General features: G+C 49.5%; 1 protein-coding gene and 1 long non-coding RNA gene across 3 annotated transcripts; one reads left to right on the top strand and one right to left on the bottom strand.

Annotated features, from left to right (window-relative positions):
* Nucleotides 1–693: 693 nt before the first annotated feature.
* Nucleotides 694–5707, bottom strand: Ly6i (lymphocyte antigen 6 complex, locus I). 2 transcript variants are annotated; one of them, NM_139257.2, is given in 4 exon segments: nt 694–1299; nt 2170–2289; nt 3239–3336; nt 5634–5707. In NM_139257.2, coding segments are annotated over 3 exon segments (408 nt in total). In that variant the 5' UTR covers nt 3309–3336; nt 5634–5707; the 3' UTR covers nt 694–1081.
* A 2442-nt stretch (nt 5708–8149) lies between these two features.
* On the top strand, nt 8150–14899 carry LOC148004850 (uncharacterized). The gene is made up of 2 exons (XR_015624854.1): nt 8150–8422; nt 13840–14899. It is a non-coding gene; the product is annotated as an uncharacterized LOC148004850 (long non-coding RNA).
* Nucleotides 14900–15609: the final 710 nt, after the last annotated feature.

Here is a 15609-nt window from a genome sequence, read left to right on the forward strand (position 1 = left end):
GATGTTAACTACACAGGATCTGCTCGCCTCTGGGACAGCAAGGTCTCAAGGCTAAACAGAGAGGATTGATGGATCCCTGGTTGCAAATGTGTCAAATCAGGCCTACACTGGAGGCATCCAATATAGACTAGGACTCAGGAGAGGGAGTGTGAGGCTTTGGTCACTCTGAGCTAAGCCATGAGTCCCTGCAGGAAATGATTTCTACCTCTGGACTAATAGAATTGAACAGGGAAGCAACTATGCTCCATTGAGGACTTGTCTCCTGGGCTTCCCCACCACAAGCAAGTGCTCTTTTCAGGTGACCTGTGCTGGTGTGTGGCTTGAAGGTGCTTCTTCACATGCATGAGGCCCTGGGTTCTATCCCCACCAATGGGTGTGGGCTGGGGGAGGAAAGTGGCTCAGGAGACAGTTACATAAAGAAGACTCAGGGTCACCAGCATTCACAAGGCAGAGAATAGGCGTCTACTCCTGCCAAATCACAAGCAAGAGACCTTGCCTGTGCAGATAAAGCAGACTGCTCTTCATTCCCCCTCTTTCTTCCTCTAGCATAAGTCCTGAGGGAAGCCCACCCAAACCAAGTGGTCCCCCACTCTTAGCTGGGTAACATGAGCTAGCTAAGATAGGGCAGAGATGTGAACTGACAGGCAGGACTCAGCAGACACAGAGTAGCAAAAGAAAAACTGAGATCTTGGCTGGGAGAACAGAGAGTTTATTGGACTCAAATAGGGGGATGTTCAGAGGCATGTGTGGGAACCCTGCAGAACCCCAGATTTTTATGTATGGATGGAGGTGGTGTCACAGTGCCTTGGGTTTCTGCCTCTTCCCCGTGCTGTCCCCTGCCTCCAGGGCCAAGAGCAGCAAACCAAAACACAATGGCATTCTAGGAAGTACATATCTGAAAGCCCTAGAGAGGGGAGTGGGGAACCTATCCAGCAGTGGCTATAGAGTTGCAACAAGGTGTTCCACACTCAATCCCCCCTCTGAATTTTTATTACTCAGAATTTATCACTAGAGGGCTCCAGGAAGGAGTGATTACACATAAGGATAAAAGGACAAGGGTGGCAGGGCCTTGGAGGGTCCATCACAGCAAGGTCTGCAGGAGGACTGAGCCCAGGATGAACAGAAGCACCCCTGCCATGGTCCACGTGCTGCCTCCAGTGGGACCTGCTGCGTTGCAAAGATCTGTATTGCAACAGTCAGTATTCACATGGACAACGGTACCGAGGACCTCAGGTGTTTGAGGACTCTTGGGGCAGCCGGGAAGGCAGAGATTGCTCTTTACTTTCAGTCTTACAGAGCCTGCAAGACATTAGGGAGTGAGTCACTTCTTATGCAGGAACAACAAAGCACCCAAATGTATGGGCCACATGTCACCAGGCCTGGATGGCCCAGACTTGTCTCTAAGGCATGTTGAAGCCAGACATGGTAGCTCAGACTTGTAACCCCAGAATTTGGAAGACTGGGGCAGGAGAATTTTTATGAGTTCAATTCCACAATGGATTACATGGGGGCTTCTGGGCAAACCTGAGCTAGAATGAGACCCTGTCTCAAATAACAAAGAAATGAAACAAAGATCAAAACCATGGGCTGGTAAGGAGGGTTGGTGCATAAAGTGCTTGCTTGTTGCACAAGTGTGAGACCCCCTCCTCCCAGTTCTGGTCACTAAAGCCCATCAAAAAATGGGCAGGCATGGTGGCCTACTTGTATCTCTGTGCTTCAAATACAAAGATGGGGATCTCCAAAGATGAGCTCACTGGCTAGACAAGCTGAAACTGAAAGATTTGAATTCAGTGTGAGACCCTGGCTCAGTAAATAAAATAGTTGTCACAGGAGATTCCCATCAACTTCTGGGTCTCTTACACTTGTACCTCCCCAGTGCCTGCACATCCACATGTGTGTGCACATGTGTCTTTACATGCAACGTGCTGTGGAAGCAGCTCAGTCAGTGAAGTGCTTGCCACATGGAAGCATTAAGGACCCAAGTTCAATTCCCAGCAACCATATAAATAGCTAGCCGAGCACGGGGTGCTGGTTATAATCTCCGTGCTGGGGAGAGGGAATCGGAAGGTATCTACCTGGAAGGAGGGGAACCATGCTCCAGAACTTGTACCCAGACTTTTTCTTCCAAGCCACCCCCACCCATATAAATACAGGCTACAGGGAACTTACTCACAACAACTTCTGCCACCTGAATAGTGCAGACTCCATCAGGGTAGGGGCAGGTAGCAGTTGATGAGCAGGTATTACCAAATGGGATCATCGTGCAATTGTAGCAGTTTAGCCCCTGAGCTGAGAAAGAAGCCAATACATGAGGAGGGTTAGGGCATGCCCTTCCTAGCCCAGACCCCTCCTCTACAATGTCTTTACCTCCACACAGCTGCTGGCCACTAGGACAGAGCAAGGACACTACTGCCCAGTCACCTCCACCAAAAGGAGAAGTGAACCAAGCACAACAGTCATTCAAATATGCTCGGTGCTGCTGTCTCAGTGAGCCACCACACAGGAGAGACCTGGACCTCAAGAGGCATTAGCCACCATAGTGGGAAGGCATAGAAACCAAACATCTACTGAAGCAGTGAATGGGTGTATAAATAGGTACTGAGGGCTGCCAGATGGGGAGGGCTGTTCTGACCTGTCCCACCCTAAACCTGCAGAGCTTGTCTCTGGGTCTAGGAGGATGACTGAGCACTGAACCTCCCAGAGTCCAGCTCAAAGCTGAGGCTTCCTGCAATACAGACGTAACTAGATGTATAGATGTATTTGAACTCAGAACCTCTTAAAGTAAGGAAATTCTAGTATTTGGGCCTCATGTAGCATTGGCTGGGGCATAAGAAAAAGTCAAATGCCAAGAGTTAAGGAATCCAAATCCCTTGACTTGGCAACTTGGCCACAAAGAAGCCTTTGCTTTTTGTGTGTACACAAGTCAGTTTCCCGACTGGGAGGCAAGTGCAGCAGGGTAGAATCGCTCTAGTGACCAGGGTTTGTGGCAGGGGTTAGTGCTATCCGAGAGTCCCTCTGGCATGTGGTGATGCTTGCAAGGCAGGCACTGGCAGTTTACAGACCCAGGAAGCACCCCAGCACAGGAGGCTTCACCCACCACAAGCCAGTCCCGAATCCACTGACCCCAGCACACCTCAGGCACTGGGCATACAGTGGAAATGCAGGTGTACCCACAACCCCCCAAGGCCCGTTTCTATCTCCAGTGTGCCCCCTGCCCCTCTCTCATTTTCCACCTCACCTCTTTCTGCACACAGTAGGGCCAGGAGAAGGATGAGCACACAGGACTTCATAGCACAAGATCTGTTCATCCTCTGAGAAGGGGCGCACAGGCAAAACCTTGGAAATTGGAGCCAGTTAATAGACTTTCAATCACGTCCCAGGGCTCCCACGCAGCTCAGGCCTCCAACCCCCATCCCCAACACACACACCCACACCCCCCCCACACACACACACACACGAAGCTTTCCCCAAGGAATAGATGTCTGCCTACATCTCTTATCTATCACCCGACCAGTTTTTCCTTCCTAACCCCAAACTGCCTCCCACAGCCTATCCAGAGGGCTCTTCCCTGTGCTTGCCAACTATCAGCTCCCTCCTGACACCAGTCCTTACTTCCTCTCTGTGACCAGGTTGCAGGCACCGTGGAAAATTCTAGCACATGTGGGCTTATATAAGTACTTTACTTTCCCTCAGCTCCTCCCATCTGACATCTGGAATAAGGAGAGTTTAGGGATTTACTTCCTCCCAGGTTTAATGTTTATTGCTTAAGAGTTACTGAGGTTTGTTGGTTACCTCAGGGAGCCAGATTTACAGTAGTTGGGGAGGGAAGACCACGCAGTTGGTGAGGGATCTTGGTGGTGGAAAACTCAGAGGGCAGAAGGGCAGGGGCCTTGGTTGACTTGTGCTTACCATTCAGAAAGCAAGGGAAGGAAGCAACGTGCTCAACTTTTTCCTGGTTTTTGGTTTTTGTTTTTGTTTGTTTGTTTTTGTGTTATGGATTTTCTGAGACAGAGTTTCTCTGTGTGGCTTTGGCTGTCCTACAACTTCCTCGGTGAGACCAGGCTGGCTCAAACCCATAGCTATCAAAGGTGTGCGGTAGCTGCTGCTGCTTCTACCACCACCACCTGCCATTTTCCTGTCTCTGAATAGCGGGTATGGGTTGCAGTGGCTCAGAGCCCACAGCCCTCCTTCCTCTAAGCAGGTAAACTGCTGACTAATAGTTGGAGACTAGGTCTGGTGAGCAGGCCCCTAACAGCGTGTTGCATCCACAATGTGAGAGTCCTGGGCCAAGAACTAACTGGCAACTGGGGTGGAAGTTACTAAGCAGAGTCTGATGTGTTTGGGTGATATCTGGGGCTGTGGGTGCTATGAGCATCTGGAAGCTAGAGGCAGAGATGCTTTTCATGACACAAGTCAGTCTTATGCAGAGGATGAATGACCCCAGTGACTCCTCTGCCCAAAAGCCTCCTTGAAGCAGCCACATGCTCATTCTCCCTGCTCCAAGTTGTATATTGCCTGTCCCTACACCTATGAGGTCCTAGTCCAATGTGTTCCACAAAGGACACGAGTTTCCCTGGCCTTTATGTAACTGCCATGTGGCATAGTATTCTAACAATTAAAACCTTACTAATGAGCCACATATTGATGACATCTGTGGCCCAGCCATGGGCTTTTGCCCACATCAAGCCAGAGTCTGAGTTTCCTAACTCCATGGAGCTTAGAGCTCAGTGAGTAGCCCCACTTAAGCCTCTACAAGGCACTGACTGATACAGTTTACAGAAGGAAAGCTGGACACAAAAAGAGACCTGAGCTGGAAATCATCCTGAGAGGATGACATAGCAAAAGAACAGGCATGCTCAGAGGACAACTGTGTCCCAAAATGGTCCACAGAATCAATGAAACTGAGTGCATCCACTTAAGCAGGCAAGGCTGCTAAGAAAAGGAAGCCAGAGGCTCAGGGAACATCAGGCAGATTCTCCTGATGGGAGGCACAGGGCTGAAACAAAAGTCTCATTCTTCCTGTGATTTCTGGCTGGTTCCACATGTACATTCAACTCCAGTGTCAATGTTCTGGGTTATGTAGGATGATCAATTGAAAAGAGAGACACTGTAGACCAAAGGCAGGATTCTGAAGGAACAGTGGGTATCGGCCTTTTCGGTAATGATTACCAAACCTGAGGACTGCTTCAAGGACTCGGTGCCATCACCCGGAAATTCATACAAGATGCCATGGCTCTGTTAAAATTCTGTTACCTTCCATGGCCTGTACCCTAGCACCATTACAAAAATCCCTTCCTTGTTACCCTATAATCTATGATGCAATCAGACCATGTTTGCCAACAACATTGGATAACCCAGCGCACACCATGGTAGGAGGAAGAGAACAGGGAGGAAAATTTTCTCTGTAATTCCCCTCACATGCTGCCCCAGGCATATAGAAAAGTTTATGTAAAGGAAAGAGCAGCAGAGAACAAGACCCTGCAAACACAGGGCATCGGTGGCAGATCCAAGTGACAAGCCCTCCCAATTCTTATCACCCAATGAGTTTATGGGGTTTCTTAACAGATGATGGATGAGGTCACTTACAGGAACACGCATAATATCCAAGCCAATAAGTGAACACCAAGTCTCACCTGCCAGTTCATCTTCTGTTTCCTCTACATTCTAGCATCTTCTGAGACCACTTGTGGCTGGAGGAGAGCAAGAGGGAGTAACGGCTGGAACTCCAGGTGACAGTCCTCCCCTGTGAATATAGAGAGTTCTGTCCTTTATCACAAAACTTTCGTCATTTTGCTCCTCTGACCCCATTGCTGGGGCTCCTAGGCAAAGTTATCCCTACTCCAGGATGGCGATGGACCACATCACCACAGTGCTTCAGACTGCTTCTCTAAAAGTCTTAAACTAGGGGTTCTCATGAGTCCTCCACTTTCCACCCAGCACCACTGTTTGGGAAGTAAGCTTCCCTTAGTATGGACTTCTGCCCAAATTACTGACAGACTCCCTAAATGAACTCTTAAGGAGAGGGCAACAGTGGGCTTGCCGATTCTTAGAATTAGATGTACCAGATGTTACCAGGCTTGTGTGAGTGAAGCCAGGCCCTCTGCAGAGAGGGCTACATGCAAAACAAAACACATTCAGCCCTCTCTCCTGCCTTACAACTCAGCCAGCAGCTTGACTACAGTCACACTGAACAAGTCAAATATTAGCCAAGCCTCTCCACAGAGAATGAAGGACCTCTGTTAAGTAGCCTCTGTTAAGTAACCTCTGTTAAGGTCACATATGCCTCCCTCACCGCCTTCAGTCACACAGCAAAAGTTTCTCCTTAACTAAGTGTACTTCTTCCAAGTGCTGCTTGCCCCTCCCCCACCAGTGTGGTCTCAGAATGCAGAGGTGCTGGGAAGCAGCTGTTGCAGGGTAGTAAGTTTGGTGGGGATAAATGATTCAGAAGACTGTGTGAAAAGGACAGCTCCTTTTCTGAAATAGAGGGGCTGGATTATACAGTTTGAGTCAGGGGAAGGGGAGGAAAGGGAAAGAAGAGGAAGTGGGTGGTGAGGGCAGAGGCTTCTAAGTGTTTCAGGTGCCAATCACATGGTTTCTAAGCAGACAGTACTTTGGTTGAAAGAAGACAGTACTCTGGTGGGGAAACAGAAACCCGCCAGGTTTTATCATAACTTGGCTTTGGTCTCAATGGATTTGAGTAGGTCCAAGCCTGCTTTGAGGAGAGAAGAGACCCAATCCTGTGAAAGACCCCCGGAGCGAGGAGATCCTCACTCACGTCTCGGGATGACACCACCCCCCAAGAACTCACGTAAGACCGTCCTTGCTCTAATTTACACGAGGTTTATTGATAAGAACCAGTGCACTGTGGTTGAGACTCGTATCCCACTCAGGGACACAGGAGTTCGATGACCAGTAGCTGAGAGAAGAGGTATTTAAAGGAAGAAGCCACAACCCAAGGGGGCAGGGATGGCGTCATTGGAAAATCACAAGGAGAAGCTTCCTGTCTCAAGCTTGCCTAACTTTATAGTTCGCTAGTTCCTAGGAGAAGCTTCCTGCTTCTCAAGATTGTTCTCTAAGATTTTAATCTAACTTTATGGTCAGCTAGTTCCTGGGAGAAGCTTTCTGTTATCTTTACTAGGTTGGGAATCGCATATCTAAGGGCCTTATCTTAAGTCCTTTAATCTAGTTCCTGTGCGAGCAGACTCCAGAAATGTGACCTTTTACTTACTTACAGGTAGAGGGCAAGGTCTGGAATTTGAGGAATTTAGGGCTTCTTAGGGATGAGACAGCATTTCTAAACTTCTGACTTTTTTGACTGCATTTTTTATTCTTTCACCTGCAGTGCTTTATGAGGGCTGTCCAGTGGTATGGTCAAGGTTAGCATTCCTTCTAGGCTCTGCCCACAGTTACCTGGCAACAGCCAGGTAAGCCTGTCTCACTACAAAGGGGCTGCTTGACCCCTCCTCACTCTGTTCTCTTGCTCCCTCCCTCTTGTCCCCTCTGTCCCTTCTCTCCCTGTTCCCCTCCCCTCTCTCTCCATGTGAGCATGGACAGCCTCAACTCTTCTCTCTCTTCCCCAGTACCCCAACTCCCTCCCCATGCCCTAATAAACTCTATTCTATACTATACCTGTTGTATGGCTGGTACTTCAGGGAGAAAGGATGTCTCAGCATGGGCCTGCAAAGGCACCTCCCACCCCCACCCCCCAGCACCATACATATCTCCACCAAACATATCTCTGACTTCATTTTCCTTTTGTAAAACACAACAGTCAGCACTCTACTGTCCCTCATCTGTTTTGGGAACCCACATCTCCCCTTTTGTTTCTCAGAATGGGGCCATGTCATATGTGTCAGCATGGTTTGTGCGAATAGCTTGTTATTGTACCAGAATTTGGTTGATGGTGTCTGTGGCTATATTAGTACCTTTTTTTTATAATACAAGGGATGAGAAGGAGTGGGGTGTCCAGGACCGGACTGCCGGACTGGGCAAAGCTAGAGCCCTGACCTGAGCAGATTCCTGAGAAGTGCTTGACCTTTTCAAAGAAGAAGAACATCTTGCAGTTTAATGATTCACTTTATGTCCTTGGGCACTTCCCAGTACTCCCCACCCTAAGCTTCAGTTCCTACTTCAGAGCTTTAAATGCTGTACATTCCTCTCAATAAACAGACCTTGACAAGGACACTGCTTGGTCTCGCTCTTCTTTCTTGCCCATTCTCTCGAAGGTATGGGTTCCCCTCGACCCCCACGAATAACTGAGTCCCCGCTGGTGGGGGCAAGTGGCACATGACGTGGGGTTCAAGTTACGGAAGTTGAGGACCCTGGGTATTTGTCCAGAAATCGACACAGATAAAGTGAAAGTAGCTGCGCCGATCTGGTGTTCATAGCTATGCGCTCTCACCGCTCATGAAAGACGTAGCAGGTAAGAGTTTTCTGACTAATTGAGAATGGGCAAAAAATGTCTAAGGAAGCAGTCTTTATCAAAGGCCTTAAAGCTTCTCTCAGGGAAAGGGGAGTAAGAGTTAAGAAAAAGGATCTCGTTAAATTTTTTTGTCTTTGTGTCAGAAATTTGTCCTTGGTTTATTATTGAAGGACCAGAAATTAGCTCCTATACTTGGGACAAGGTTGAAAAGTGTTGAAATGACTTATTGTAAGAAAAAGGATCCGAGGCGGTTACGATTCAGGAGATAGTGTCTGTGTCTTTGTATCTTTGTGTCTTTGTGTTTTGTGATGGCTAAACTCTGGGTCTGTATTTGCTACTCTGGGTCTGTGTTTGCTCACGAGTTCTGGAGTTCTGGTTTTGCAGTTGCTCCCATCTCAGGCTGAGAGGGAGGCTCGTGTCTCAGGAGAGACACGAGTGTGAGCGTAGACGTGCCAGGGGCTCACCGATTGCACTGAAAGACCCCAGCTTAGCAGCAGTAACGCCATTTTGCAAGGCTGTACTTAAGATGACTGGTTCAGAGAAAGGTTAGAACACTGAGTACACAGCGGCTGCCAAGCAAGATGTGTTTGGTTGAAGGCCTGGCAACAGGACGACTGCAGTTGAGCACCTGACAATGAGAAAAGCCCCGGGAGAGGTCCCACACCCTGGTGGGGGGCCGAGTCAGCCGTTATGTTCCAAAAAGGTAGCTAAGAAACTTGCCCCCGGGCTGAACCCTTGGGGGGCCGAGTCAGTCGTTATGTTTCAGGAAGGTAGCTAGGAAACTTGCCCCCGGGCTAAACCCTTGCCATATTAGAATCCACCAATTATATCCCTGTAACCATGCATCTGCTTCTGTATGCTTGCTTCTGCTCCCCAAAATCCTATAAAAGCCCATCCTTGGTTCCGTGGGGCGCGCCAGTCCCCCGAGTGACTGAAGCGCCCGCAGGTGCCTGTGCCTGTGTATCCCAACAATAAACCAAATCCTCTTGCTGATTGCATCCTGTGGTGTCTCGGTCTGGTCTTTGGAGTTAGAGGATCTCCATCCCGAGGGAAAGTTCTCCCTGAGAGCTTTTCATTTGGTGCGTTGGCCGGGAAAGGAGATCCTCCACCCAGGGACCACCGACCACCCACTGGGAGGTAAGCCGGCCGGCGTCTGTCTGATTCTGTCTCGTTCTGCCTTATTCTGTCTGTTCTGTGAGCGCTCAGCCAGGTTGTTTGGAATTTGGGCGGGACGAAGAAGGAGCTGACGAGCTCGGACTTCTCGCCCCGCAGCCCTGGAAGACGTTCCAAGGGTGTTAGGGCCCGACTTTTCGGGGCCCAATCTGGGACTCTGGTTAGAGGAGAAGGATCCAGACTAACGGCACCTCTGTCTGTATTTTTGGCTTTCAGAGGGCCCCGGACCTTTGCCACCTCCATCTGACTTTTTGCTTTCAGTTTGGTACCAAAGCCGTGCAGCACGCCTGTCTGTTGTTTGTTTGACTGTTGGTGTTGTTTGTTTTCTCTGTGTTCTAATCTTCCTTAGAACTAACATGGGACAGTCCCTAACAATGCCCCTAAGTCTCACTCTTGATCATTAGAAAGACGTCCACGACCGGGCACACAACCAGTCCGTCGAGGTTAAAAAAGGAAAATGACAGACTCTCTGCACATCCGAGTGGCCCACTTTCGGAGCGGGATGGCCAGTGAATGGCACATTTAATAAGATCATTATTTTACAGGTTAAAGATCGGGTCGTCCACGGACATCCTGACCAGGTTTCTTATATTATCACTTGAGAGAGTCTCACCTTAAACCCCCCCGGGCGGAACCCTTCGTGGACCCGAATTGGCCTCCCCTCAACCCCCAGCCTGTCCCCTCGGCCCCGCCCGGTCCGCCGGCCACGTCTTCCTCTCTCTACCTTTGTAAAATCAGAGCCTTCTAAGAAACCTGTCCTCCCGGCAGACCCAAACTCCCCTCTCATAGATCTTCTCTCTGACAGGCCCAGCTAAAACGGAGGAGGCAGAGCCGCCGGCCAGATCAGTTGCCGGGCCACAGTCTGATAAGGGTTTCTCCCCTGTCGCAGGGAGATTGCGCAATAAGCGCGAGGTGATGCCAGATTCAACCTCCCAGGCTTTCCCACTTAGACAGGGAACCGGTGGCCAGACCCAATACTGGCCGTTTTCAGCAGCTGACATTTACAATTGGAAACAACACAACCCTTCTTTCTCCAAAGATCCGGTGGCACTCACCGACCTAATAGAATCTGTTTTACTTACCCACCAGCCTACTTGGGATGACTGCCAACAGCTCTTACAGGCCCTCTTAACCTCAGAAAAAAAAAAAACAAAGAGTGTTCCTAGAGGCCAGAAAGCATGTTCTGGGAGATGATGGGCGTCCCACCCAGCTGCCTGAGAAAATTGATGCTGCATTCCCACTTAAGAGACCAAACTGGGATTTTAATACAGCTGAAGGTAAGGGACACCTACGCCTTTATCGCCAGTTGCTTCTAGCGGGTCTCCGAGGGGCTATACGACGCCCTACTAATTTGGCTCAGGTAAAACAGGTATTACAGGAAGCAGGGGAAACTCCCTCCGCCTTTCTAGAGAGACTTAAGGAGGCCTACCATATGTACACTCCCTATGACCCAGATGACCCGGGACAAATGACGAGTGTCTCTATGTCCTTCATCTGGCAGGCTGCTCCAGATATCAGGACTAAGTTACAGAGGTTAGAAAATTTGCAGGGCTATACATTACAGGATTTACTTAAAGAAGCTGAAAAGATTTTTAATAAGAGAGAGAATTGAGTCGAATCTTGGCCGCCGTAGTTCAGGGCCAAGAAAGGAAGGGAGATAGGGGGGAGCTCGAAAAGGGCTGAAGCTGGATAAAGATCAATGTGCCTATTACAAAGAGAAAGGGCACTGGGACAGAGAGTGCCCCAAGAAGCCTGGCTGACCCCGAAAGCCTCGACCACGAACCTCCCTCTTGGCTCTAGATAAAGATTAGGGAGGTCAGGGCCAGGAGCCCCCCCCTGAGCCCAGGGTAACGCTTAAGTTGGGGGGCAGCCGGTTACTTTCCTGGTAGACACAGGAGCCCAGCATTCAGTCCTCACCCAAGCTTCAGGACAACTCAGCGACCGTACGGCCTGGGTACAAAGAGCTACTGGTGAGAAACAATACCGATGGACTACGGACTGCCGGGTTCAGCTGGCTACCGGTAAGGTGACCCATTCCTTCTTACATGTTCCGGACTGCCCGTACCCTCTGCTGGGCCGTGACCTGCTCACCAAACTAAAAGCACAAATTCATTTTGAGGAAGGAGGGGCCCAAATAACTGGCCCCCACGGAACTCCCCTTCAAGTTCTAACCCTATGAACCGGGACAGGACACTGGCTTGGGCAGAGACTGGTGGGATGGGGTTGGCGCTCCAACAGCCCCCCTTAATTATACAGTTAAAGGCCACTACAACTCCAGTCTCCATAAAACAATACCCCCTGTCACATGAAGCTTATCAAGGTATAAGGCCTCACATTACGAGGCTTCTAGATCAAGACATCCTAATCCCCTGCCGGTCGCCTTAGAATACGCCTCTTCTGCCTGTTAAGAAACCCGGCACTGGAGATTATAGGCCAATACAAGACTTGAGAAAGGTCAACAAGAGGATAAAAGATATTCATCTGACTGTTCCAAACCCTTACAATTTGCTCAGTAACTGTTCATTGATGAGAAACGGGTATGCTAAAGGGGTCCTAACACAAAGGTTGGGACCCTAAAAACGCCCTGTGGCCTACCTGTCTAAGAAATTGGACCCTGTGGCCTCCGGCTGGCCACCGTGCCTAAGGATGGTGGCTGCTATTGCTGTCCTGATCAAGGATGCTGGAAAATTGACTTTGGGACAGCCACTCACCATCCTAGCACCCCACGCAGTGGAGGCCTTGGTAAAGCAGCCCCCAGACCGCTGGCTCTCTAATTCTCACACCAAGCTTTGTTACTGGATGCAGAACGGGTTCAGTTTGGGCCCGTAGTCGCCCTCAATCCTGCCACCTTGCTTCCTCTACCAGAGGAGGCAGAACAGCATGACTGCCTAAGTACATGGAACCAGGCCGGACCTATCGGACCAGCCTCTTCAGAATGCTGACCACACATGGTACACGGATGACAACAGCTTCTTGACAGAGGGAGAGCGAAAGGCTGGTGCTGCGGTCACTACGGAGGACAAAAGTGATTTGGGCGAAAGCCCTGCCTGCTGGTACCTCCGCACAACGGGCTGAACTCATCGCCTTGACTCAGGCGCTCAAGATGACAAAAGGTAAGAGGCTAAATATATATACAGACAGCCGTTATGCCTTTGCCACGACACACATCCACGGGGAGATCTACCGGAGGCGGGGGCTGCTCACATCTGAGGGTAAAGATATGGCTAAAATTCTGGCCCTCTTAAAAGCCCTATTCTTGCCCAAAAGACTGAGTACATTGTCCAGGACACCAAAAAGGGCACAACCCAGAGGCACGAGGAAACCGGCTGGCCGATGCCACGGCGCAAGAAGCGGCCATGAACAAACAAATCTTGCCCTTAAATAGCCCAGACCAACCCACGCCCCCACCAGTGGGACAAACCAGTTGGGTTTATGCCCATGAGGACATAGAGCTCCTAAAAAAAGTGGGGGCCATCTACCACCCTCAACTAACAAAGGAAAGACAATTATGCCAATAAAAATGACTTTTGAATTGATCTCCTTTTTACATAAATTAACCCATTTGGGGTTTAAGAAGATGAAAACCTTACTAGATCGGGAAGAGATAAATCTGTGTTTTTTGAATCGGGACAAAGCGATACAAAAGGTGACTGAGAGTTGCAAAGCGTGCGCTCAGGTTAACCTGGGAAGGATCATTATTGGACAAGGAGTTCGTCCTAGGGGACACCATCCCGACATCCATTGGGAAATTGATTTCACTGAAATTAAACCAGATATATATGGATACAAGTATCTCCTAGTGTTTGTAGACACCTTCTCAGGATGGGTCGAAGCCTTCCCCACAAAGCACGAGACTATAAAAATGGTCACCAAGAAGCTCCTCGAGGAAATCTTTCCCAGGTATGGCATGCCTCAAGCATTGGGGTCGGACAACGGGCCCGCTTTTGTCTCCCAAGTAAGTCAGTTGGTGGCCAAATTGCTGGGGATTGATTGGAAATTACATTGTGCCTATAGACCCCAGAGTTCAGGTCAGGTAGAACACATAAATAGAACAATTAAGGAGACTTTATCCAAACTTACGCTTGCAACTGGCTCAAAGGATTGGGTGGCCCTCCTTCCCCTAGTTCTATATCGGGCCCGGAATACCCCGGGCCCCCATGGTCTAACTCCTTTTGAAATAATATATGGAGCACCACCCCCATTTGTCCATTTCTTTGATTCAACATTGCTGATTTTGCTGACAGCCCTTCTCTGAGGGCCCATTTACAGGCCCTACAGATTGTGCAGAGAGATGTCTGGAGACCTTTGGCCGCTGCTTACCAGGACAAGCTTGAGCATCCGGTGGTGCCACACCCGTTCCAGATTGGAGACACCGTGTGGGTGCGCAGACACCAGACCAAGAATCTCGAGCCACGGTGGAAAGGACCCTACACCGTCCTCCTGACTACCCCGACCGCCCTAAAGGTAGACGGAGTCTCGGCTTAGATCCACGCACCACATGTCAAGGCAGTCCGGTCTGAGGAATTGACTAATCACAACACTACACCCCAGACATGGAGAGTTCAGCGCACTCCAAACCCCTTAAAGTTAAAACTCCTACGTGGCTCCTCCTAGCCCTTTTGTGGCTTAGAGTCAGTGGGGGAATAAGCCCCCACCAGACAGAAATTTCTTGACCAAGTCGAGTGAAAGATTTCACTCAAAGTTAGCAAAAAAAAAAAAATGGGGGAATGAAAGACCCCAGCTTAGCAGCAGTAACGCCATTTTGCAAGGCTGTACTTAAGATGACTGGTTCAGAGAAAGGTTAGAACACTGAGTACACAGCGGCTGCCAAGCAAGATGTGTTTGGTTGAAGGCCTGGCAACAGGACGACTGCAGTTGAGCACCTGACAATGAGAAAAGCCCCGGGAGAGGTCCCACACCCTGGTGGGGGGCCGAGTCAGCCGTTATGTTCCAAAAAGGTAGCTAAGAAACTTGCCCCCGGGCTGAACCCTTGGGGGGCCGAGTCAGTCGTTATGTTCCAGAAAGGTAGCTAGGAAACTTGCCCCCAGGCTGAACCCTTGGGGGGGCCGAGTCAGTCGTTATGTTTCAGGAAGGTAGCTAGGAAACTTGCCCCCGGGCTAAACCCTTGCCATATTAGAATCCACCAATTATATCCCTGTAACCATGCATCTGCTTGTGTATGCTTGCTTCTGCTCCCCAAAATCCTATAAAAGCCCATCCTTGGTTCCGTGGGGCACGCCAGTCCCCCGAGTGACTGTGCCTGTGCCTGTGTATCCCAACAATAAACCAAATCCTCTTGCTGATTGCATCCTGTGGTGTCTCGGTCTGGTCTTTGGAGTTAGAGGATCTCCATCCCGAGGGAAAGTTCTCCCTGAGAGCTTTTCAGCACTACCCTGGAGGTGACGTCACAGGAGGTGAGGGACCCCAGGGACACCTGGGAGGTTCCTGTCTGGGTGCCGGTGAGGATTTGGTGATTCTCCTGGATTGGAGAAAAGACCCACCCTCCCGGCCATCTGTATTTCTAGAGTTGTCTTTGTCTGTGTGTCTTAGGTCTTTGTTTTGTGTTACTTGTGACTTTGACAATGGGAAGGTTCTGGTTGGGAAGGAGAAGTGATGTGGAATCTGCTCCCCTTCATCTGTCTTTGGTAAGCTCATGGAAGCTCCCATCTGAATCAGTTCAGTTTTGTGGCAATCTAGCAGTGGCCACTTGTTTTTTGTTTTCGTGCTCACTTTTGTTTTTTTGTCTGTTAATCTTTTGATCGTCTTTCTGTGTGACTGAAAGCTATTTGCCCTCTTCGGTGGACCTCTATTTTATGGACTCCCTTCTTGTTTTCTCACCATCCCATGTGAGATGCTTGTTAGTAGCTGTTACAGGAAATCTATAATGCTCACTTGAGGAGTGTGCTTTAGAAACAAGAATTTCATGTTTGTCCTGGGTTCCATTGGGATAGGTGTGGGGATAGGCTTGATTTCTATTGCAAATGATGTAACATTGCATACGTTAGTACTCCTAA

The sequence above is a fragment of the Rattus norvegicus genome, chromosome 7, assembly GCF_021556685.1.
Source record: "Rattus norvegicus strain SHRSP/BbbUtx chromosome 7, alternate assembly SHRSP_T2T, whole genome shotgun sequence".
In the NCBI taxonomy this organism is placed as follows: Eukaryota; Metazoa; Chordata; class Mammalia; order Rodentia; family Muridae; genus Rattus; species Rattus norvegicus.